Here is a 25,138-nt window from a genome sequence, read left to right on the forward strand (position 1 = left end):
GCCGGCCAGTGGGAGGGGGACAAGGCGTAATAAAAACCAATGGACACTCATTATGGACTACCTATGGAAGGAGGGGGAAGAGAGAGAGAGGAGAGACCCCGGAGACACCAATGGACAGAGGGGATCAAGGGGGCTGGGCTAAGGGAGGGAGGGAGAGCGAGAGAGGGGGGAGAGAGAGAGATCGGAGGAAGTACAGGAGCAGCAGAAAGCTCGTGGAGCAAAGGAGGATCAACCCAGCTTTACTGACACATATTTAATATAGTTTATTCTTATTTTCAGGCTGGGATACATTTCTGGTGGTCAATAAAAAAAAAATGTTTAATTTCGGATTAAGTGTTTCCCACGGTTAAAAACATGTAAATAGAGCAACCTGCCCAACATTAATTTGAATATTTTAAATGAATTGTAACATTAAAGTCGTACTGATATATGTGCTAATATTTATACTATTGACAGCTGTATTTTGATATGTTTAATTGTTAGTTTGATAGGCACCAGGAAATATTTGTGTTTGTCGATTGTTGCGTGTGAACCTGCCCAAGTGGACTGCAGATGGAGAGCAGATTGTAGCTATAATATGGCACATAGCATCTTTTCCCTCTTTGAGATGTATGCATTGTTATGCATGGTCCTTGTTCAATAAAGACCCAACAAATATCTAATATTAATATGTTTTCAATTTTATCAAAATGATTACATAAAGTATTTAAATTATTTGTATTATTATTTATTGATGTGAGAGGAAAAGACCCTTTAATTCCGATGTTTTTTTTTGTAAAATGTGTTTAATTTGTGAGATCAAAGCTTTCTATAAGCGATTTAGGGCTGCAAGTAATTATCTTTATTTTCCAAAATATGTCTATGCCAGTAATTAAAAGTCCAATGTAAACACCTAAATATACTCAGTTTAATGGGATATACAAGTGATGAAAACAGGACATGTCCATATTTTAGAGGCTGGAAAAATCATTTAAGACACATTTCTGCCTGAAAAATTACCTTTATAAATTCAAAACATTAATAGATTGTCAAAGTATTTAGCAATCATTTATTTTGTCAATCGATGAATGGACACATTTTCTATAAGAGAACCAAACAGTTTCTCTATATGTTAGAGAGAGGATCTACTTACTTTGTTATTTGCACATAATGCAATTGTAAACAATTGGTTTCCTTAATGCAAGAGAGGGAGATAAGAAGATCAAATTAATATTAATAAAATATAAGTATCTATTAATAAATAATGTACCAAAAAACTGGATTTTAGCCTACATAAGCCTCCAATGCATTTTGATTTAAAGGCTACAATATAATGATTGAACTCCTTTAACACAGTGTTGAATCAGTTATCTATGCATAAACAATACACCTTACTCTATATTCAACACACTGATTGGTTTCCTCTGCTTATCTTCATGTGTTTATATCAGACAGTCTTTATGGATGGATAAGCAGACACATTTCTGATCTGAGCCACACTCTCATAGCCTTATGGGGGCATGAGGGAGAAAACACACTGCTGGAAGTTACTGCACTGTAATAATATGTAATACTATTGGGGTATTATGTGTCGAATTTGTAACAAACTATTTATCATCTCCGGTTTAGTTTTTTATAGTTGTGTTCTGATTTGTATAGCCTTCACTGTACAGGAGCAGGCAGTAAAGTCTTCTGGATTTACAATCACATGCAACCAGGCAAATTATGTGACATTTATAACTTAAAGAGTAAACTAATTATAACAAAGATATGTGAATATTTCTTGCAATTCCACTGCTGTCGTGAATGTGTTTTATTTTGTTGCATACCACAAAGCATGATGTTTTTATCCTTCAGGGACACCACTGAGGATTAATGCACCAATGAAGGGTGGCTGCACTCTAAACGATAGGCTAATAACTCCTGTGTAATGGAACCTCAACAGGGGTATTTAGCGCAAACAATGAATGTCAGATAGTAGATTACCTTATGTATGGCTCATATGGACCACATTGTTATAGTTATATAAACTACGCAAACAACCAAAAATAACCTTAACAAAATGATTTTATTTCTTCAGGTTTGGAAACATACCACAAACTTATTTTGACAAATTCATAACCGATAACATTTGAGTCACAGTGGTCCTCCCTATGATTAACATGAAAAAGTCAGGATTGATATTTCAGATAACACACATTATACAGTGAGACTAATATATCTAACACATGTTGAAATTCTAATTAATATCATAAAAAATGTATGTTTTAGGGTGAGTTTTAACAATTTAGGTTGTTGCTTATCAAGCCTCTTCCAAGACCTTCACTTCCCAGCTCAATACTTTGGCGCCATCTAGTGTCGTTATAGGAGAATAACTTCAAATTCAATTCAAGATGTTATAGGCAATAATGATTAAACATGCAGAGAATTGAGTTTTTATTCAAATCTAAACGTTTTTTTTAAATAATAATAATACTTTCTATATTTTACCATCATAAAGTGCATGTTCATGCTTATTATGTAGAAACAATCTATAAAAGGATAATTCACAACCAATGAGGTCAACAATAGCAGCACATACATAACAGATAATTATGCGTTATATAATTATATAAGGAGAACATAAAATGATAATATTATAATGTGAAATACCATCAGCACATATATACCAATTGAAACTAAATAAAATCTATAATTTTCCCAAGGTTTTTACTTCTTTGTTGTTTAATAAACTGAGTAATTTATGTAGACAATTCAGTGATAGACAAAGGGGAAAACATAGGTAGTGATTGTAAAAACAAAACACACATATAGAATAATGAGATAAATCAGATATTCAAGAGAGTAATAATCTGGATTATTATTATAACAAATATTATCTCTAAGGTTAGGCAGAATTAGCCCTCATCAAAAAGTAGCTAAGAAATTCAACAATCGATAAAAAACCATGATTCAGAGATGGATAACTGCAGTCTAACTGTTCCTGTCTCAAGCAGGATGCATTAAGGGTCAATAGTGAGTTAGCGAATCAGAAATGAATCTGACTTCCTGGTTCATTAGTTGTTGTTTTTTAAGCTGAGTCATGTCAAGTCTTGTCAAAAACAATGAAGAACTGAAGTAGTGATCGTCAAAACAAAAAATGCATATAGAATAGTGCAATTAGTAGAAGAAAAAAAAACCCTGTTTTTTTCGAGTACCATTTTCTGGATTATCATAGATTCAAATATTCAAAAGCTTTATTGTCCTATTCACAGTAGCTACAGTGTAATTATGGCAATGAAAAATGTCCCAGGCTCCTCCAACAATGCAACATAAATATATAAGACATGGACAAGACAAAATAATCAAACAAAAAAATAGTGCAAGACAAAACAGAGTAGCTATAACATTGTGAGATTAAGATCATTTTACAAAACATATTGACCTCATTAGCTGAGAAATACTTTAATCTATACCATATGAGGCCATTAGACCAATTCACTGAATTCTCCAAAATCCAGCATTACTCATCAAATATGAGCAAGGTCGGGAGGCTTACTTTAAAAACGTTATCCGTTACAATTACTAGTTACCTGTAAAAATGTTTAATCAGTAACCTAATCTGAATATCATAATATAAAAGCAATGTAAGCTGATTACTTTCCGTTTCTTTTGGAAACCTAAATATCAAATGCAATGCAAATAAAAACAAGAGAAAATGAATATCAATGAGATGTTTTTTGATGAAGTGTATCATGTAATTGTAAGACAACTGAACAATGTGACCTTAGAAAAGAAGATATTTAGTATAAAAAATTAAGGTAAACTTGCCTTTCATTAAGCACATTCGGGCAGCAGGAGTATAGTTTCACTCTTAAAGATCTGATCCTTTTACAACAAACACACTATGATCTTTTTAGGTTTCTAATAACATTGTAATCCTGCTAGTAATCCCCAATTTTTTAGAAATGTAACAATAGTCTGACTACGTCTTTTTCTAATGTAACTGTAAGGGAATACAGTTACTTTTTTTCTGTATTCTGAAATCCCGTTACATGAAATCCGTTACTCCCCAAGCCTGGCAACATAAATATGTAAAAGACATAAAACAATTACACACAAAAAAGTACCAGAGAGTAGGAATACTCTTTTACAAGTAAAAGTCCAGAATACAAAATGTTACTCAAGTAAAATTACAAAAGTATTGGCATCAAAATATACTTCAAGTACCAAAAGTAAAAGTAGTCATTGTGCAGATTGGTCCATTTCAGAAAAAAAAATATTATATGTTTTCATTATAATTATTGATAATTAAAGTGTTATCAAAGCTGGTAAAGGTGCAGCTCGTTTGAATGACTTTGTATACTGCAGGGTAGATTGTGAATAAAAGTACATGATTTACCTCTGAATTGTAGTGGAGTAGAAGTACAAAGCAGCAGAAAATGGAAATGCTCAAGTAAAGTACAAGTAGTAGGCTACTCAAAATTGTACTTGAGTAAATGTACTTAGTTACTTCCCACCTCTGCTAAGGTTAATTTACATAATTAGCCCTCGTTAGCTGGGAAATTCTTATGAGTCTATATGTTTTTGGCAAAATCACTGCATTCTCCAAAACCCAGCATTACTCATCAAATATGGGCCACTCACAGTTTGCTGTCAGTATTACATAACCTCCCGATCTCCTCCTATGTGAGCGAACAGCGCCACCGTGAGGCCAAGACGCGGGGCTGCCGCAGAGCAGGGCTGGGCGGCGGGGTGAGGATCAGCAGCAGCTCTCCATAACCCTCCACACATCGGATGCTGATCGTCCGTGGAGCCGCACCTGGTGAGTGACATGTCTAATCCTCCGTTTGTTTGTTTTCCTGCGATGGGCTCAGCTGTTTAAGGATGGATGGAGACGCTTCACAAAGAGCATCGCTGTGTTTGTGCGACAAGCCTTATTAGCCTCTATCCGTCGTCCATAACCGGGGAGCCTCGGCTGCACAAACAGCCTCCATAACCTGATTTACAATAACACGTGATAAGTGTTGTCGTGAATCTGTCTAAATTAGCCTCTATTGGGCTTAAAGAGCACACGGACATGACAGTGAACGCCAAGGATCGATAGGCTTCTGTCGGTAATAAGAATTAAAGGCAGACAAAGTGTCGATATACATTTATGAATATCATTATGTGCGGTGTCTTTGTATAATATTATTCTAAGGGGTTATGTATTTCTGGGACGATTTCGATATGATACGGCTCCATGATAAGCGCTGGGCCTAACTGGGCTAATTTGCAGGCTTGTCATTGGCCGACTGTAACCCATTCATGCACGCTTGACGTGTTGTCATTTGCAGATTTATAGCTGTATATGCGTGTGTGGTCAAGCGTCTAAAAGGGAAACATGGGCCACTAGAAGCCACGCCACTGAAAGGGTTAACATGACCAGAAGGGGGTGGGGGGGGGGGGGGGGGGGGGGGGCTGTCAGGTCCCATTGGGATCGAGTTGATGCACAAAAATGAGCCCCAGATATGACAATGTGTGCGTAATTACATCCCACTAACATACTCACCTATGGCTTCCATTCAGAGCGTGAGTCAGCAGGGCCTGATGGTGCTCCTGCAGAGGGAGGACCGGCTGTTGTCTCAGAGAAAAGAGCTGTTGTCTGACAATCATATGAGAGAGCATCATGGGAAGCAGAGATGTGGGTTTTTTCAGGAAAAAATAGTATTGCTGTCTTTGTCTTCAATGTCTATTTCTCCCCCACTTCCTGTCTCCTTTTGGCCATTGTGAGCTCATACAGACTTCCAGCATCCAATTAAATTAGCTGTCCTAATGTACATGTGCCGTAAATTCAATCTGCATGGATGCCTTTCTGACCTTTACCCCACTCCACTTTAGTACAGCATCTTTATTTGACGTACACTGACAAGATTTTGTTGATTGATCTGTAAGAATGAGTCCATCCACAAAGATCCACGCAATAACTTATGCTTTAAAGGGGCCCTATTATGCTTTTGGGGGTTATCCCTCTCCTTTTCTGTGCATGTAAATGGTCTGCAAAGGCTAAAACCCCTGTGTAAGCCAAACTGACAAATTAGTCGACTTATCTACTAAGTAGGAGCAGCCGTATGAAATGTATTAGGATGTCTAAAATCTTCAAACAGTTTCTCGCTTTTATACATCTAAAGTTGTTCTTTCATGTTGTTTGCTGCTCTCCACACAGAGATGTGTCAGTGTCCTCGGGTGATTCCCAAAATAGCTACAGTACATATGACACATGCACACAGATGTTTATTTTCTGTAATTATATAAAGCAGCGTGCCTCCTTCACGCCTGTAAGAACTTGTAATTGTATCGATCAAAGCATTATTCACAGATGGATGACTGCCGTCTAACTGTTCCTGTCTCCAGCAGGATGCATTAAGGGTCAAAGGTGAGCTAGCGAGGCAGAGATGAGTCTGACTTCCTGGTTCCTGGTGAGTGGCGGGGGCACGCGCCATCGCCTGCCCCGGGAGATGATCTTCGTGGGGAGGGACGACTGTGAGCTCATGCTGCAGGTGAGGCTGTCATCTCCATCCAGGCTGGATTATTATCTGAAGCGCTGAGATTAGCGTGGACAGTGATTGACTGGATTTTGTGTGATTTAGTCTCGCAGTGTGGACAAGCAGCACGCTGTCATCAACTATGAGCCCAACGCAGACGAGCATAAAGTGAAGGACCTGGGCAGCTTAAACGGGGTGAGTGTTTTATGTTTCTACTATCCTGTGTCTTACAGCTTTATCTACCTACTGCATAAAAGAGAAGCAATCTCTGAAATAGTAAGAGGCACACTATGTTTAACCAGAATCTGTATGAATCTCTACATACTGTATGTCATTTATCTGAATATAGTACACTGACACTAGAAGGCTGTTTCCACAATATGGTGTAGTTTTCCCTTTACTCACTGTAAATCTCACTCATTCATGGTTCAATATGTGATTTACACAAGTGTGATGTGGAAGCTAGAAGCCTCCATTGCACTCCTAAAGAAATTAACTGTTACAAATTAACAGGGTTTCTCAATGACAATGGTCAAATAAAAGGACAATTAGACAAAAGATTACCAACGAAAAACGATAGGATAATTAGACAACACCAAATGTGAAAGAAAAAAATTATAATCAATCAGTAAGACGAAAAATCAGGGGATCATACTCTAAAGAGAGCATGATATGAAAAAATAAATAAAAAATAAATAAACAATAAATGATAATAAAACAAATATCTACAATGTAGTGAAGTACAAAACTTGTGTCCGATTTGCCAAAAAAGGACGGATAAGCTTTATTCGTCCATTGGTAATGCTCTCATAACACAAACAGGCATTGCTTTTGCCAAATTACAGTGTAAAAAAACAATGATTCAAACATATTGCAAAATATACAGGATTCTGACCAAGCAGGAGGTCCAAACTGTTATTAATATTTTGTTGTGATTCAGTCCTTAACATAACCCCTTTCTGTTTTTGTCTACAGACATTTGTCAATGACGTCAGAATACAGGAGCAGATCTACGTCACTCTGAAAGTTGATGACAAGTTGAGGTTTGGATACGATATCCTTTGAATCTTTTGTATGTGTCCAACCCGGTGACACACAGGACAAGGTCAGTGGACCCGGACGACACTGTAACTTTATCTGCTCTTGAATAGCTGTGAATGCTCATTGCACTCTGCCTGCTGCATAATAGATAACGCTATCCGTGCATGGTTCTCACCCCTGCAAAGAGTTATTTCACCTTAACCTGCCTCACATACCAACCTGTTCACCGTGCTTCGAGGAGAGATGCATATTCCGGAGGAGGCCCTCAAGGTTAGACAGCACCTCGTGCATGTTCATGTGTCAATATAACAGTGTGAAAGACCTGCTCAAAACAGTGCAGCCAGAAAGCTCTTAAATGTTTACGTCACTGTGTAAAAAAAACCCTGAAAGAAGTGGATTTTAGTTAGAGAGCAAAAAGTTGTGCTGAACCAGGCAAAAATATTTTACAAGAGTGATGAATCTGCAGCTTCAGAATCATCACAGCAAACTGCCCAGGTAGCTGAAAAGGGATAGGATTTCATCTTAATGAGGAAGAGATGCAGTAATATTCCGGACGTATCCTCAATGATATGCAACATGCAAGTGTTCTTAAATGTCCAATAAAACAAAATCTGGCTTATCACATCCGTCAGCATGAGAAGTTCAGCAGCCAGCTGCAGCTCAACCAGAGGAAACCTCCGGAGAAGGAAGCGTGTAAATCTGAGGCCAAACCCTGCAAGGCAGCAGAAGCAGAGGGTGGGGGGGCCGCCGCCGCCAAGCCTCCTGAAGCCAGCAGGGTGGAGGACAAGATGCCAGGTGAGAAGAGCAAATCAATGACACAGATCTCAGTGTTCAGATGCCACTTTCACAAATGTACAGGAGACTTAGGATATCATATCGATGGGCGCTGTGGGCAAGAGGGTTTCAATGTTAACAAGTACAACTGAGTCATTTATTTGTCCAATGACTCCTTTTTTTACTTCCATAACATTATGTCATCACTATGTTACCGTTGTGCTTCAATTGGCTAGCGCTCCAACACATTGTACGTGATAGGCTAAGGGGCGGGAGCAGGACATTTCTAAGCGGTTGACCAATCAAAACAGAGCCGGTCAGCTAACCAATCAGAGCAGACTGGGCTCTGGTTTCAGACAAAGGGTTAAAAGAGTTGCTGCAGCACAGGCAGTATGAGGAAAATAAAGACCTTTTTGAACTTTAAAGCATGTTAACATGTCACAGTAGAGGCAGAAAATACAAATAGGAAACGTGAAGATATGCATAATAGGGGCCCTTTAAATCTGTATTAAATGTTTTAGTTGTGTAAAATGTAGCCATCTCATTCCATCATTCAACTGATGTGTTTCTTTTGCCAGGGGACGTCTCAGTGTTACACAAAATCACGCCTCTCTATGGCCAGCCTGCCTGGTGGGGAGATGAAGAAGCTAAGAACCGGCAACCAGGCAGGCCAGAGGAGAAGACCTCAGATCGGAAGCGAGAGAAAGCTGAAACAGGTGTTTAAATAACTCTGAAACCAAACGATAAAATGTGTTGAAATATCTCTATTTTACGCACCTTTAAATCTTCCTTTAATGGATGAATCTTTAGTTTATTCCCTTAGCAGTGCTAAACATCCCTTATATATCCTCTTTATTTCGGTCAGACACCAAGAGTGCAGAGGCCCCAAAATCGGCCCCACAAGCAGCTTCTAATCAGGAGCCCAGCTACTTTGAGATCCCAACCAAGGACATTGCCTCGGCAGGTAAAGTGAGTGGTGAAGCCCCCTCACGAGATCAAGATGCTTCTTCTGCCGCAGATCCAGGCCATGGCCACGCCTCCTTCACCATTGAGTTTGACCCCATGGCGGCAGCTAAAGTGAGCACCAAAGATCGGGTTGCGAAGGTGGGACCGGAGACCAGGCCCCGACCCAAAAGGGGTGTCGGGGAGGAGCTGAGTCCACTTCAGACCGCCATGGTGGCTGCGGAGGTCAAGGTCGCTGACTGGCTGGCCCAAAACGAGCTGCCATTGGCTCTTAAAGAAACGGTTGCAGAGGAGGACGGGGAAAGTGTGAAGAGTGATGTGCCTGTGCAACTGAAGAGCCTCAAAGGTGGGTATGTGCAGCCATTTGGCAGAGGTGGGAAGTAGTGGAGTACAAATACTTTGTTACTGTACTTAAGTACGTTTTTCTGGTATCAGTAATTTACTCCACTACTTATTTTTCTGACAACTTTTTACTTATACTTCTTACATTTTCAAAACGGGTTCGTTACTTTAGTTTTAATCTGTGTTTGGTGGCATGATCATTATTATTTAGAGTCATTGCGTGCATGTGTATTTTAACACGATCCGTGTATCCATCATTTCCTGGTCTTTTCCATTTCCAAGAGCCACCAATGAAAAAATTAAAACGTTGTTCAGCATCGAAACATTCATTTGCTAACAATGACATTATTATTCTATTAATATAAAGGGAGGTCAGTTACTCTAAAAAACAGATAGTAGTTATGGGTACTTTTTACTTAAAGGTGGGGTAGGTAAGTTTGAGAAACCGGCTCGAGATACACTTTTTGTTATATTCCATGGAATGCTCTTAACATCCCGATAGCAATAAATATCTTAAGTGCTTTGACAAAAAATCCATAAAAAAATGTCATCTGTGGAAGCCGTAGTACTGTAAAAAGCACGACCAATCATTTTAGCCGGCCCGGCTAAAATAACTGGATGGCCTACCTGCCTGTCAGCCTTCCATCTGTGCACAAACTTATCTCGTGCCCTCATTGGTCATGTGCGCGTTCGTGTGTGTTGGAGGAGGGGCTCTGTAAGGAAGTGGCAGATTTGTTCCGGCTGTGTATTTTCAAATTCTAGAGCACTCGAGCTGGTTTCTCCAAAATTACCTACCCCACCTTTAAGTACATTTCGAAGCCCATACTTCTTTACTTTTACTTGAGTAAAGAAGTTTAGTCAGTACTTCTACTTTTACCAGAGTATCTGTACTTCTACTTGAGTAAAGGGTGTGTGTACCTTTGCCATCTCTGCCATTTGCCATGTGTCTACATAATATAATAATTCAGCCTAAGCCTCTTTTTTACCCTCCTTTACATTTCGTCCCTTCTTTACCCCTCCCATGCCAGGCAGTAAACATGAGGACGGTACACAGAGTGACTCAGAGAACGCACTCGGAGGCAAAGGCAGGGCCACAACAATGGAGGAGCGCTCGTGGGGGCTTTGGGGCGGGATGAAGATCAGAGAAGGTCGAGCTAACGTACCGGAGGGGCTCTTCGCAGAGGAGGACAGTCCGGCTCGCCGTCGCAAATCTTCAATTTCTAAAGCGGCGTGTGGATTCGTAGAGAGGCGACGCGTAGAGGCAACACATCAGCAGGGCGGACGCGATGAGGGCTATCACCATGGAGATGACTACAGTGACAGGGGGACCTATACCATTGAGCTGGAGAATGGAGATCAGGAAGAGGAAGAGGCAAGGAAAATGATAGACAAGGTGAAAAGAAAGGGTCAGGATACTGGTTTAGGTTTTTATTTTAATGACTATCTTATTTGTGTCTGTAGATTTATCCTAAATTAACCAAAATTAGCGTTAGATGATATTTGCTAACATTAATTAAATTAAATAAACATACATTTTCAATTACACTTGTAATACAAAATGGTTAACGTGTTAATGTGAGAAATCAGCTAGGGAATTTTAATATCAACAAGGTATTTTCTTTACCCAATACATCTGAAGTGTCTTGCAAAATACATTTTGCAACATATATTCTTATCTCGATATTCTTATGATACGTTTTATTTCTAATACTTTGTAAAATATTATTCTCCAAAAAAACATTGCGAAAATAGATTTAAATTTGTTTTGGGCTATTGACAATATTTGTAGATGTTTGGATTTATTACGCTCTGTGAAAAAATGTTGACCCTTACAACACCTAAGAAAACGCTGAATTTGCATATTCAAACATACAATAACACTGGGCATACACTGTCTGACCTTTTCATGTGTGTATGTTGCAGGTGTTTGGTGTGGATGAGCAGGAGGGTGTGTGTGTGTCCAGGCTGGGGGGTGCTGACCAAAGAGAGGGGCTCACCTCCCAGAGGTCTGGTGGAGACAGAGGGAAGCATGGTCGCATGGAGACAGAGGTGCAACAACTGAAAGCTTTCAAATTCAACCGAAAAAGTTGTCTCTAAACACAGTGAATTATAATAATTACTCTCGTGTATCTTTCATGCTGTACAGGTACTGTCAGAGGAACTGATGGTGGGCGGTCCTCGCTGGGTCTCGCAGTGGGCTACTCTGGCTGCCAGTCACATCAGGACAGACCCTGAGGGATCCGGAGGGGAGAGTCACATCATGGTCACAGAGGACAGAGGTACTTATCTCAAATCTGAGTGGAAAAGACAGAAATAATTCAGTTTGTCAACTTATTTTAAGTTGAAGTTACGTGTGTGTGTGTTTGATCCATTAGCGGTGGGTTAAAGACACACACGTAACTTCAACTTAAAGGGGACCTATCATGCAAAATGCACTTTTGTACGTCTTTTATACATGAATATGTGTCCCCGGTGTTCCAGGGAACTCACCAAGTGTCAGAAAACACAACCCTCTCTATTTTCCTCCATACCCAAATCTCTAAAAAAGGGGCTGCAATGGATCTGATCAAAACTGATCCAGATTTGAACACTGTCCTGACGTCAGGAAAGTGGCGCTACAGCTATTGGGCCAACTCCACCAATCAGGAGGAGACAGCCACGGCCATTGCCGTTCGAAAGCGCTGGAGACGCTGTAGTACATATGCCAGGCCTGTAAGTGGAGCTGTAGTCTGCCACAAAAGCAGCGAAGAAGACTTGGTTACCATGGTTACCCTTCTGTTTATTCTCCACTGTGGCTTTCTTTCTCCCTCCCCGAGGCAAGCGTTTGCTCCCGCTGCTTTAATTCAATGCAATCCCTCCCCGTCGAGGCAAGCACTGTAATTCTCTCCGGTTAGTCCACCAGCAGATGACAAACACCCACCTCTCCGCCTCTTCCAAGGAACGAGGGGACCGTGCGGCAGAGTTTCAGTTTCAGTTTCTTTTGCCGGTCAAGATGTCCGTTAAAGTTTAAATCTTCCGGACAAAATTAGAAAAGTGCCGGTCAAAGGTTTCTTTGTTATTTATTGAGCTTTAAAACGAAATGAATAACGACTCTATAGGCAGGGGTGCACACAACTTTCTCAGTGAGGTACTCAGATAAGTACTTGGAGTCAGTGTTTGGTACTCCAACTTCTGACGATTGTCAACGGGGGGGGGGGGGTGGCGTCAGTGGAGTACAGCGCTTCGCGTTTGTCAACGGGGGAGGGGGGGGGTGGAGTACAGCGCTTCGCGATTGTCAACGGGGGGGGGGGGGGGGTGGCGTGGCGTCAGTGGAGTACAGCGCTTCATGACCGCGGTGCGTGTGAACGTTGTGATCAGCTGTTTTAGCGCAGGGCTGCTGTACAGACCGACGTTAACAGCAGCCCTGTCTGTGCACACGGAGAACTAACCGCCTTCTGGAAAAGCTTCACATTTACGTCGGTACGCAAATGCGCTTTGTGACACAAGTGACGGTACGCATTTCAGATTGTTGCCGCGCATGCGTACCTGCGTACCAGTTATGTGCACCCCTGTCTATAGGCCTATAATAACACGGAGGACGGAGATCTCTTTTTCTCCCCCTCTTCTGACAGCCCAGCAGCTGATCAGAGCACGGCTCCCCTCTCCTGCAGGGGGGCGTGGTCAGCTGCAGCTCACAAAATCAGACCTGTAGACAGCAAACAACACATAGAGCGAAATGAGGCATGGCTAAAATGCATGATCTGTTTGGTATTTTGAAAACAGAAACATATAAATATACCTTATATAGGTATGGCCCTACAATATTTCATTTAAATATAGCATGATAGGTTTCCTTTAAAATAAGTTGACAAACTGAATTATAAAACATACATTTTTAAGCATTATAAATCAAAGATTTCCAGACAATTCATTAAAGGATACATCTAGTGCTCATTTTCACGTTCATACTTGTATTTTGGGTTTTTACTAGAAGATGTTAACATGCTTACTGTTCAAGTAACACGTTTTTTTCTTGTACTGTCTATCTGACATGAATTGACCCGTGGTATGAAACGCTCCATTTTAGTGCCTGTCTCTTTAAGCCAACCTCACCAAAAAGATAAAGAAATTAAGATGGCGCCGGTGATGATGGCTGCCGTGTCTTTGGCTCCTCTCCTCTTGCACTGTTTTATCTGTTGTATTTGTTTTATGTCCAATATGTATTCATGTTGCACTGTTGGAGGAGCCTGACTTACGTTGTTCATTGCCATATCTACATTGTTGCTACTGTGCACATGACAATGAAGCCTTGAATAGAAAATGGAAAAAGGCTAAATCTGCTCTGATTGGTTTGAGGCAAAAATAGTAGTTCTAGCAATTGGTAAGGATAGGAGCTCTTTTTGTTATCAAGGCACCACCCACCACCCACAACCCACAACTGGGTGGTTTTATTTCACATATTGTGTGTTAGTGGGCACTCCATATCCCATTCATATATTTGCATAATCGCTGTGTTGGTTTTTCATAATATGTCCCCTTTAAAGTATGAAGGACATGAAGATTCTGTTGACTTTGGTAGAAAACAACAGTTGAATCAAACCCTTGGAGCCAATGCATCTTTTCTTCTAGCATACCCCCCACCATTGATATGTAATTCCCATCCTTCCAAGAATCCTCTTTACTAATAAAAGTGTTTTCTGTCTCTCAGCTGAAATAAGTGAGTCCAGCCACTCTGCCTCCTTTGCCTCGTCTGGCTACACAGAGCGTAAGAGGAGAACCCTGCCCCAGCTGCCAGGTGAGGAGCTGGTCCTGGGAAGGAGGACCCCTGGCGCAGGGCTTCGTACGGATATGGGGGAGAAACAGGACACAGAGCTACAGGAGAAGGAGAGCAATGAGGAGAAAATGTCCAGGGGAAGGAAGCGACCAGGTCACTGCCCTGGTGGAGTGGGCAGTCACGGTGGCAGCCCCAGTCGCTCCTCTCCAGCCAAGTCACAGGACAGCGCTGGTGGGAGATCAGGCCAGTCAGGTGTGTTGGCAATGCTCCCCCCTCGTCCATTAACCAGTGGGGAGAAGAGAATGGAGGAGGCACGGAAGAGGAAAAAGGAAGAGGAGAAGGCCAGGGAAAGTAGTGGCAAACCGTTGTTTAGGCAGGAGAGTTTTACTGTGGATAAACCGAGTTCCAACCCCTCCATTGAGCTCCGACCTCGTATCCAAGCGCTCACAGGCAGCAGAACTCAGATCAGGGAGGTCGGCCTTGAGAACACATCGCTGCAGAAAGACTCAGAAGCTGTGGCCGCCTTTTTAGAGGCGACTGTGTCAGACCAAGGTGATCCGCCAAGTCAGTCCATCGAAGGCTCCTTGTCACCAGAGTCAGACGTTGACACGACCAGCACAGTAAGCCAGGCCGAAGGAGCGAGAAAAGTGATCCAGAAACGGCGGATTTTAGCAGGACAGCAGAAGCAGAGAACAATGGTGTGCTCATCTGGCAAAGGCCCCGCTGGGGGCCGAGAGACCCAGGAGAGGAGGGTCAAGGCCAGGGCACCTGCACCTCCGAAGGCCAGTCGCCCCTGGGCCTCCCTGGACCTCACGGACGATGATGTCAATACCAACTCGCTCCTCTCCGACTCCCTGCCCAACACACAGGAATCTAAAAGCTCTACTACCAGAGCCCCGACTGGGAGCAAAACAGTGGGGGCTAGCACCAAGGCTAGTCGGGCTAAGGCCAGCCAGGCCCCAGCCTCTTCTGCAGCCAGTAAAAACACCAGTGGCCCCAAGCCTAGGCCCACCAGGGCGTCCCTGCTGAGGCGATCCCGGCATGGGGATTCCTCAGACACCGAACCTGCTGATTTCGACCGGATGTCGGTAGCTTCTGAGGCCTCCACAGCGAGTTCCACATCCAGGACAGGGATGGCAAGAAGGGGAATGTCCAGGATAGAGGCTCTGGCACAGCCTAGGAGGCAGAGGGTGGGCTCCCCGTCAGCCCAGAGCGACTCAGAGGCCACAGTGACGAGGGGCAGAGGTCTAGGATCCAGGAGTGTAGCAGGGGATTACTCCGTCAGACAAGGACTGCGAGGGTCCAATTTGAGCTCAGTGTCTGGACCCAGGGCTCGGGCTAACAGCGCCTCCAAGCTACCTGATAAGAATAGAGGGACCTCTTCCTATGGACACATCCCACCTGCTTGTAAGTAGTAATGTTAATATTTCCATATTAAACCGTTTTATCTGATGCTTTTACTGTCTAAATAAGACGTCTAATACATCTAATAATCCGTCTCGAAGCCCTGAGAGGGAAATGAGAACATTTTTAATATAAGTCTGATCTTAGTAGTTTACAGTTTTTGTGTAAATCTTTCAATAAAACACTGTACACTGCTGAGTAGTTGGGAAACATTGTACATCTAAAGGGCCAGATATTTGTCTCAGGAGTTGGAGATCAAAACAGAGCAAAAAGAAGAGCGAATATCGGATTTGTCAGTTTGCCAGAAACTCTTAATGAATGCTAATGTTGCTCAGTGTGTGGATAGGTGACTGTATGCTTACATGTTTGCCTTATAAACCTGACTGTTGCATTTACAGCACATTTGAAGCCAAACTAAACTAAACTTCCGTTCTATCCAAACATTAGCTGGCACTCGGTGGCGCCGCGTGCCTGTGGACTATGCTTCCACCTCAGAGGACGAGTATGGCTCCAACCGGCACCTTTCCAAGCAGAGCCAAACACGGCCATTCCCTTCCACTCGGGTAGCCCAGTTAGGAGGCTCCGCCCCCGCCACTCCTAGTCCTACAGGTCTGTCTGCTCTGAGGCAGCAGTCCAAGGAACAGGACGAGTATATGAGAGACTGGACAGCACACAGCGAGGAAATAGCCAGGTACGTGGGTGGGAGTGAGAAGTACTCCAGAGTAGTAAGGGAACAGTGATGAGTCATGATAACATTTTTAAAACATGATTCTTCTGCTCCGAGTTATTCCTGTTATTACTTGCTGTTATTTGATTTGATTTTGTCCATATTGAAAGTAATGAATTTCCGTGCGATCTGATATAAAAAGGTATCACCGCAATAAACCGTATTTAATTTTGTCTTAATGTACATTGTTTAATTTCGTATTCTGTTCTTATACATATCATATTCTATTTACATGTATATAGACTTTTTGCACTCTTTTTTATTTTGTATTTTTGTATTTTATTATATATGTTGCATTGTTGGAGGAGCTCAGGTCAGAAGAATTGAATTGCCATTTTTACACTGTAGCTATGTGCATATGACAATAAAACCTTTGAACAAGGAAATTGAACAATTTGAACAATGGGGATTTCAAGTTTGTGTTTATTCATCAGGATCAGCCAGGACCTAGCCAAAGATCTCGCCATGCTTGCCAGAGAAATTCATGATGTGGCCGGAGAGATCGACTCAGTCAGCCCTGCAGCCACCGACCCTGGAGCTATGGTAGTCAAAACTTTATACAATTATTTCTATCTGTTGATTATATAACTAGGGATGTAACGATATATCGAATATCGCGATATCGCGGTAAATAAATGTCTCAATACCGTCGTGAGACTAACAAAATCTACCGCGATTTAAAAAAGAAAATTATAAAAGTTTCTTTTAAAACACTTTTTTTTAAACCTTTGTAGTGTTGCACGGTGTACCGATACTTGAAAGGTACCGCGATACCCTGCCGTTAAAAACGTTACGATTCCTCCATTTCATTAGTATCGATATTTTAAGAATGACGGGGAAAAGTACTCCGGTGAGAAAGCGCTGTTTTAATATGAGCCGTGTGTGTTCAGCGCTCTGCTTCCACTCCCTGCACTGCAGCCGTGCCTGCAGTCCCTCCCCTCTCAAGCACGCTCTAAGTGCCTCCCCTCTCTCATGCACGCGCTAGCTGCCAGAGCATGTGAGAAAACGAGAAGCATGGCTGCAAGTGGGAGTGCAACTGCCGCTGCGCCTCGGCTTGTTGACAAAAAAGACTATTATTATCGATCTCTTTTTCAAGAGAGACCTGTCCAACATGGCAGCAAGTAGGTTACAACATGAACATAAAACAACAGATAACACAAAAGGACATCGTATTTACAGGGCTACATTTACATACCTAGAGACATTGACAAGTACCAACAGTATATGTATATCTCGCCCTGTCAATAAGCCTCACCTTCTTGGCAAAAACTGTATTGTTTTTGAAGTGGTGGAGAGACAATGCACAGTTTTACCCACTGCTGTCACCCATGGACAAAGCATATCTCTCTGTCCCAGCAACATCAGTACCAAGCAAGAGAGTTTTTTCCACAGCAGGGGATATTGTAAACGCCCAAACATCCCAGCTTCTACCTGGAAATGTGGGCATGCTCATATTCCTAAAAACCTGTCTGATGATGCTGAGTGAGTGAGTTTGAGTTGAGTTACTTGAAAAACTAAAGTGAAACTTGATTTATTTTACTGCAGGGTCTGATTAAGATATTGTTGACACTTTAAAATACTACTAAAATGCTGTACAAATCAGATTTATTATTCAATAAAGAAAAAAAGAAAAAGAATGTAAAAAAAAAGAATGTAAAAAAGAAAAGAAATTCACAATTTCTTTTCTTCTTTATTTTTCAATATCGCGATAAATATCGTACCGTGGACTTTTTATCGCGATATTATCGTACTGTGAGTTTTTGGTATCGTTACATCCCTATATATAACTACAAAATATCAAGATTTGTATTAAATTGCTGCTACACAGATGGAGGAGCGTGTGTTTGATGACAGCTTGGATCAGAGTGGTGCTTCTGCAGAGCACAGCGGCATTGTGGGAACCAACGGGCGCTCTGTGGAGCTTCGACCCCGAGGCTCTGGTGGACAGAGCTCACGCTCCATCCGCAGACAGACATGGAACAGAGATGATGTGAGTCGCTCTTTTGATATAAAACAACATTCTGCTGTGAGGCAATCTGCATGACTTAGGGATATCGAAGAGTTTGAATTATCACTGATTTTCTCATTCAAATCTGTATTTCAAGTATGGAGCAACATTGGAATTTAGTGTACAAAATGTGTTACTGTGAAATCGGCTGTCGGAAAATGTAGATTATAAACGTATAAACTATATTTCCACCTCGACACCTATTTACTTTTCGAGCATACTTTATGTTTGGTACAAAATTGTGTTGCAGAACAATAAAGGCACTCTATACCACAGCATGCCACTAGAGGGAGCTCCATATCTCCAACAGCAGTTACCCTTGAACAAATATCTGCTTAAAACTGGACCAAAAGCTACTAGTTTAGCCAATGAGAAAGAATACTTTGCAGAACGCATGATAAGTAATAGCTAAAATTAGGTTCAATTTAGCAAAATCATTTAAAAGACTGCTTTACATTTCTTGCTTTATCTGCTTTGATTGTTTGCCTTTGTTAAAAAGTGATTGTTTTTTTTCATCATGTTTCAGTCGGTGCTGGACAGTTTACTACTCGCATCGGTCTCTCAGCTTTCAGCGAGAATACGTCAGTCTGTTGATAAAACAGCCTACAAAATAAGGTACATTTAATAAATATACAGAAATATTAGTCCTTTATTGAAATCAATGAGTTTATGGATTTTCTTGTGATATCAGTTTGCAAAGAGCATTAACAGTCAGTACACATTTCCAAGGAGGGCGTTCCAAACTGTTAAATGGAAATGTGGGTCAAGTTACAGTTTATTGAATTAAAGTTGAATATTCGGCTTCTGTGGCAAAGTAAGGAAGGATTATGTCAATAAAAAGGTACATAATCTTATGTTATTGGTATACTTGGGAAAGGAAGGACGAGAATCGACTTTGTGAAAATAAAAAAAGACAATATTTGTTACGGTTTAATGGTTTGTACATTTGGGATTAGAACGGTCAAATGCTGGATTAATTGGAAGTCAAGGTCGTCGCTTAAAATCAGTTTTTGTGTATAGGGTCTGCTACTAATTGTTTTTATCATGGATTAATTTGATGACTATTTTATAGATAATTGAATTATCATTTGGTCTATAAAATCAAGGCAAGATAATGAAAAATGAGTTTCTTAGTTTCTCAAAATCCAAGGTGCTGTCCTCAAATGTCTTGTTTTGTCAGTCCAAGGCATAAAGACATTCAATTTAATATGTCATACAAGGACAGAGGAGAAAACTACATTAAAGTGGTTTAACACTTACATTTCTTGCAATATTTGCATGAAAATGCATTCTTTATTATTACATGTATTTTTCATGTTGATGAACTACTGAATTAGAGTTGAAGTTGTGAATTTAAATCTGGTTTTAATGATAGAATTATTCTTACAAATTCACACGTGCAGAAAAGGATTGTTAAAATAGAAACCCTTTAAATCAGGTGTTAAGATCTTGCCTGTGATTGATGTTGGAACTAGGCCAAGCAATCTGTTTGAGTGGCACATCACAAAGGTTTACCCTGACAACCGGCTACATGTCTCATTATAACAACTCAAAGGCCTTCTTTCATTCCTACAATACACAGACAATGATTGAAACAGTCAACTCATACTTATATAAAGAAGTACATTTAACATATTCATGTATTTTACTTTCATCTATTTCCGTACCAACTTGGCCTCCAGGATCCTCTTCAAGGATAAAGAAAGAAAATGGGAAGAGATTGAGAACAAACTGCAGGCAGAGCGTGACTCCTTACTACTCAAGAGCTCCAACAAGGTGATGTCCCCTCAAACAATGTCTGTTTTATTTGATGAAGGCTGGGGAACTATGCAGGACAGTAATACTTCTAGGCACGTAGCAGTTTGCCTCTAGAGATGGCAATATCTTTCAGTCCAACTTTTACCAGACTGAAATATCTCTATTGGATCGCCATCAAATTAGGTTCAGACGTTAATGCTTCCCTCAGGTTGAATTTTAATCACAACGGTGATCCTTCAACCTTTCCTCTAGCATCAGCAGGACAACATTTCGTTTTGTCGGTTTATATTGGTTTCTACAAAAGTAATGACATTTCTATCAGCCTCAGCTGTACTTGGGATACGTTGCTAATAAGAAAAAGTGTGCATGCTACCACAAAACCAAAATGGTGAACATGGTAAAAAATATACCTACTAAATCAGGAAGTTTACATATTTGTTGTAACCATGTCAGCATGCTAACGTTAGCATACCAAAATGTTTCCCCTAAAATGTTTTGTATACACTTTTTATCATTTATGAAATATCAAAATGGGTGAATGTTTTACTGTGTGTGTTTGTCAAAACTGATTTTTTTCTCAAAAGATATTCAAGATGGATTATTCTTGCATAACATTTTGTGCTGACTCACCTCTAAGGGCTTCCATAGATTTAAATCATAAATCAAATCTGAATGTATGCTATGTATAACTATGTATTCATGATATAACATTAAACAGAGAAACTACTGCACATATTAAAGGTTGCCATAATTTTATATTACCTGGCTGGCAATAGCTCTTTAGAAAAGGGTCACAGAAAAAGTGTAATTATGTTTCTGCATGGATACACATTAGATAGCGTGTGATCCCATATGTTTTTGGTGAAGAACACCAAAAAGTGGCGCAAGGTGTTGACAGCTAACTTTATAGGAAAAATATCTGCACATCCAAAATGTCTGCAAGTGGGAAGAAGTGCAATTTGTGGTTTGAATGTGAGGCATTATGATACATTCATCAGACAGACACATTTCAGGGAAGTGTAATCAGCATAGTGTTTGCTTGTTGGCACTAGTTGAGCATAAATTATTACAAGAAGAGAGACTGAAATGTAATTTGAAAAAGCTACTCTAATGAATAACTTTGCTATGGATATTGCTTATGTTTTTTTTTTATCCATTAGCTTTTTAAATGGTGAGATTATTGCTATACAGTTTAACTCCACTCTTTCTGTTTCCTTTGCAATCATACACACTACAATATCTGATTACTTACTGAAGCAGTGACAGTATAACAGCTTTCTGGAGGATCAAATCAAACAGACACACACATGCCATTTAGATAACCATGCAAAACTTTTTGTGTAGCGCACAAAATACGGTTGTTTATTTTGATACAGAAAAAATAATTACAGGCTGTAGCAGTAGCAAAAAGTTAGAGTCTACAAATCTCACACCTCTCTTGAGGGCAGGGTCATAAATCATACCAGCCTGTCCTCATGTGAACCCCTGAAGAGATATGTCTATCCACCTAACAGTCGCATTGCTCATAAAGCATTACTGAGCGAATACACGGCACGGCTCCAAACCTATTCCTGCAGCGTGGAGCAGATGAATGGAGTTGATTTACTTTGTGTATGAACTTTCACTTATTCAATCACATCAACCAATTAAAAGGTTTTCTTTATGTCCACTTAACAGGAGCTTTCAACCATCATTCAAGACCTGAGGAGAGTGGAAAGACAAATGCTCGGTATGGATGTGATGCTTTCCTGTAGTATTTATTACACTGCCACACGTCAAATTACAAGTGTATTTTGTACTGTGTTAAAGGAATACTATGCCAACAAAATGACAAGATACAGTTACTGTATGCACTATGTGTTTCCAAGAGAAAATAAATTATTGCATGCCCCCATAGAGAACGAAGAATCTAAAAAGTGAGTTTGATGAATTTAGTTAGACTGGGATTAGACAACAGCAAAATTGATATGTTTTAAAAGTAAGGTTTAGTGAAAATGTATTTGTTGGGAAGAAGTTGGTATATTACTGGTCAGTTTTTGTAACAGAAGGCCAGTTATTGATATACAAAACCATCCTTTTTTGTTGAATCATTATTTTAAATGTAAGCATATTATTGATTATATTTCAAACGTTTCTTTTTGGACAGTAATTGACATGATGGTGGACCCTGATGGCACCCTGGATGCCCTGTCCAATATGGGCGTGACCAGTCCTTTGGCTGACCAGAAGATGAGCTCCGGGGCTCAGCAGGGGGCGTCTGTGTTGCACCCTGAAGTTGGAGCTCCCTCCAGCGCACTCTCCAGGCCAGAGGGACGGACCACTGAATCCTGCGAACCTTAACACCACGCAGAGGTGGCAGAGCGAGAACAAGGGCTCCGTCAGAGCCCTAGATCCTACACTGATACAACAAGGACATATATAAGAATGCATCCTTTATGTTGGACATATCCTGAAAGTGTGAGGTTAGAATCATTTAAAGTGTATCGTTTGAGACAAAGGAGGAAAGAGAAGGAGAAAGATGCCTATTCTGTGGGAGAGCCACACTGCCCTGACTGTCAATCAAAGTGACTTGTGATTGAACTTTTACAAAAAAGCTATGTGAGATATACAGTATGAAACACAACAGTACTATTTGTTGGGCTAATGAAGAAGATATAACATCATATACAGTGACCCATCTTGGATCTGTGTTGCTTTTCATTCTTACAATCCATTATCTACGGAAGCCCTGAGAAACAAAAAGGGAAAGCAAATGTTTTGCCTTGATAACCTTTCTAAATTCATAAAAAAAGTATCTTTCTCTATCTGTAAAACAGGTAGGGAATAACATTTATCAGTAGGATATTTTTTCTTTGTTGTTGTTTACTATTTTCTGTGAAAAGTTTTGCCAGGTGTATTTAATTTATTTTGCCAAGAAACATTTTCAAAACATTTTTAACCAAGGAAACATTATCCTAGATTTTTTTAACTTGTTTTATGAGTCATTAATACAGGAAAGAACAATACTTTTTTTTCTCATTTGCATCTTTGGGCTTCCGTACATATATTCTTTTAAATATTTAAAAAAAGGACACATGTAAATGAAGACAGGGTTTTATGTTGTAATTTTTACCCCCAAATCCTGATAAAATCGTATTACTGTTTCTTTTCCTTCAAATCTTGCGGTTTGAATCAAAAGCTGACTTAATGCCTTAGTGTGAAACTGTTTTTCTACCCAGCCATAGGTTATTTATATTCATTAATATAATGTTGCAATTGTAATCCCCAAACCTGCCTCAGTAATGATTTTCCATCAGAAAAGAGCAGCTTTTGCTAGGAAAAGAACTGGGTATGTACAGTATGTACCAATGTTAGTTATAGTTGAATCAGAAACTCCCATCCATGCCTTTCTTTTTCCTATGGCGATGTCATTTGAAACCAGTATCAAATATAGACCGTGTGTGTTAATAAACAAAACTATGAAATCAAATGTAGCTCCCAGAAAGGTTTTCCTCTTCCAAATGTATTTTTTGTCACAAGTGCCCTGGATCAAACAATCATTATATTTGGAGATGAAAGATGCCACAGTGTATAGGAGATGGTGTTGTTTTGCACATTACAAAGCTGTTATATGGACATATTCATCTCTGAGGGAACAGGACATGACGTGCCCCTGTGGCGCTTCTTTTTCATGCCCCTCAACCAAAAACGAAACAGGGTGAAAGCCAGCTGCCTGTGGATGAACAGATTGTCAAATTATTTTCTGATAATGATGCGCTTAAACCAGCGTAGACAAAGTCCTGCAGCTTTTTTATTGTTACCGATGCAATGGAACGATGGACAGTATAATGGTTTTCCAATGTCTTGCCTCATACCAATGTTTACACATGAATGTAACCCGAGAACTGTTGAAACATTTTAGCCAAAACAACTTGAATAAATATTAATATCTGCATTTTGTGCTCAGCACCTACTGATCTTTGTCTTTTATTCTTTTTGAGCATTTGGAGAATCTTTCATTTTGATGTTTTGTATGAAGTTTTTTTTCTTTTCTTTGTAATGATGTCAGGTCACATGTTGACCTGGCTATACCTGTGTATTGTTTGTCTTATTTCCAATAAAATGCATGATTATCATGAGCTGTTTTATTTTTTCCACATCAATTATACTGCAGCGAAAGATTATAGTGTTATTCAAAGTGGTGCTTACATCGTTTTCGGTGAAAGTTACTTGATGCATTTAAGTACCGCGCTCAGTTTTTAAAGAGCTTGTTACTGTTGGCACACCTGTTTCATAAGTGTAAGTGATTTGTCAGTATATTTGAAATGACTAGGTTAGCTATGTTGGCTAGCTAGCTTACAGTAATAATGATATCGGAAGACAGTGCCACCCCTCCCTACACGCAGATCACGCTGACTGCGTGGGGCCTCATCTTGCTGAGGGGGCACAATTATGAGCGCCAGTTTCCCCGCAGCGAGGCTCCGGCGTTAACAGTTTATGCAGTGCTTTTAGTAAATGTTGTGTATGTTTTGTGTAGTTAGTGAAGCTGTTTCGTCATTTGCCTGTGTTTTGGATATTTATGTTTTTATAATAATATTATATATATATATAGCATTCTTTGAGCGGTTGTGCCGAATTTGCAGCGGTTTGCCACTGTAGTAATATTATAAAAACTATCTTTAACTCAAGTACATTTACATGACAGCAGTAGCAACTTTGCACATTTCAATTTGACATGCAAATCATTTGATCAGAGTAGTCAAACCTAGCTGTGTTACGGGTGTACAAGGAGTGGACCCAAAAGCACGAAGGCAGACACAGAATTCAAGTACAATAAAAAGTCTTTACTTGAAAAAGCAGAAACAGTACAAAAATATATACAATAAAGAATCTACACTAATGTT

The 25,138-nt window shown here is 40.3% G+C and overlaps 2 protein-coding genes across 2 annotated transcripts; both read left to right on the forward strand.

The window, feature by feature from the left end:
• The first annotated feature begins 4,714 nt into the window (after window positions 1-4,714).
• LOC117474775 (centrosomal protein of 170 kDa-like) lies at window positions 4,715-7,550 on the forward strand. The gene is made up of 4 exons (XM_034120779.1): window positions 4,715-4,783; window positions 6,358-6,500; window positions 6,591-6,680; window positions 7,461-7,550. The coding sequence occupies exons 2-4, from the start codon at window positions 6,396-6,398 to the stop codon at window positions 7,548-7,550; spliced, it is 285 nt and encodes a 94-aa protein (XP_033976670.1). The 5' UTR covers window positions 4,715-4,783; window positions 6,358-6,395.
• A 209-nt stretch (window positions 7,551-7,759) lies between these two features.
• cep170ab (centrosomal protein 170Ab) lies at window positions 7,760-24,370 on the forward strand. Its single transcript, XM_034120354.1, has 15 exons — window positions 7,760-7,796; window positions 8,159-8,321; window positions 8,879-9,016; window positions 9,166-9,609; window positions 10,634-10,977; window positions 11,529-11,654; window positions 11,752-11,884; window positions 14,293-15,765; window positions 16,210-16,453; window positions 16,924-17,032; window positions 18,318-18,479; window positions 19,024-19,112; window positions 20,180-20,273; window positions 21,933-21,984; window positions 22,402-24,370. Exons 1-15 carry the CDS (start codon window positions 7,770-7,772, stop codon window positions 22,593-22,595), a joined length of 3,792 nt encoding a protein of 1,263 aa, XP_033976245.1. The 5' UTR covers window positions 7,760-7,769; the 3' UTR covers window positions 22,596-24,370.
• The last annotated feature ends 768 nt before the right edge of the window (window positions 24,371-25,138 follow it).

The sequence above is a fragment of the Trematomus bernacchii genome, unplaced genomic scaffold (genome assembly GCF_902827165.1).
Source record: "Trematomus bernacchii unplaced genomic scaffold, fTreBer1.1, whole genome shotgun sequence".
Classification (NCBI taxonomy): domain Eukaryota; kingdom Metazoa; phylum Chordata; class Actinopteri; order Perciformes; family Nototheniidae; genus Trematomus; species Trematomus bernacchii.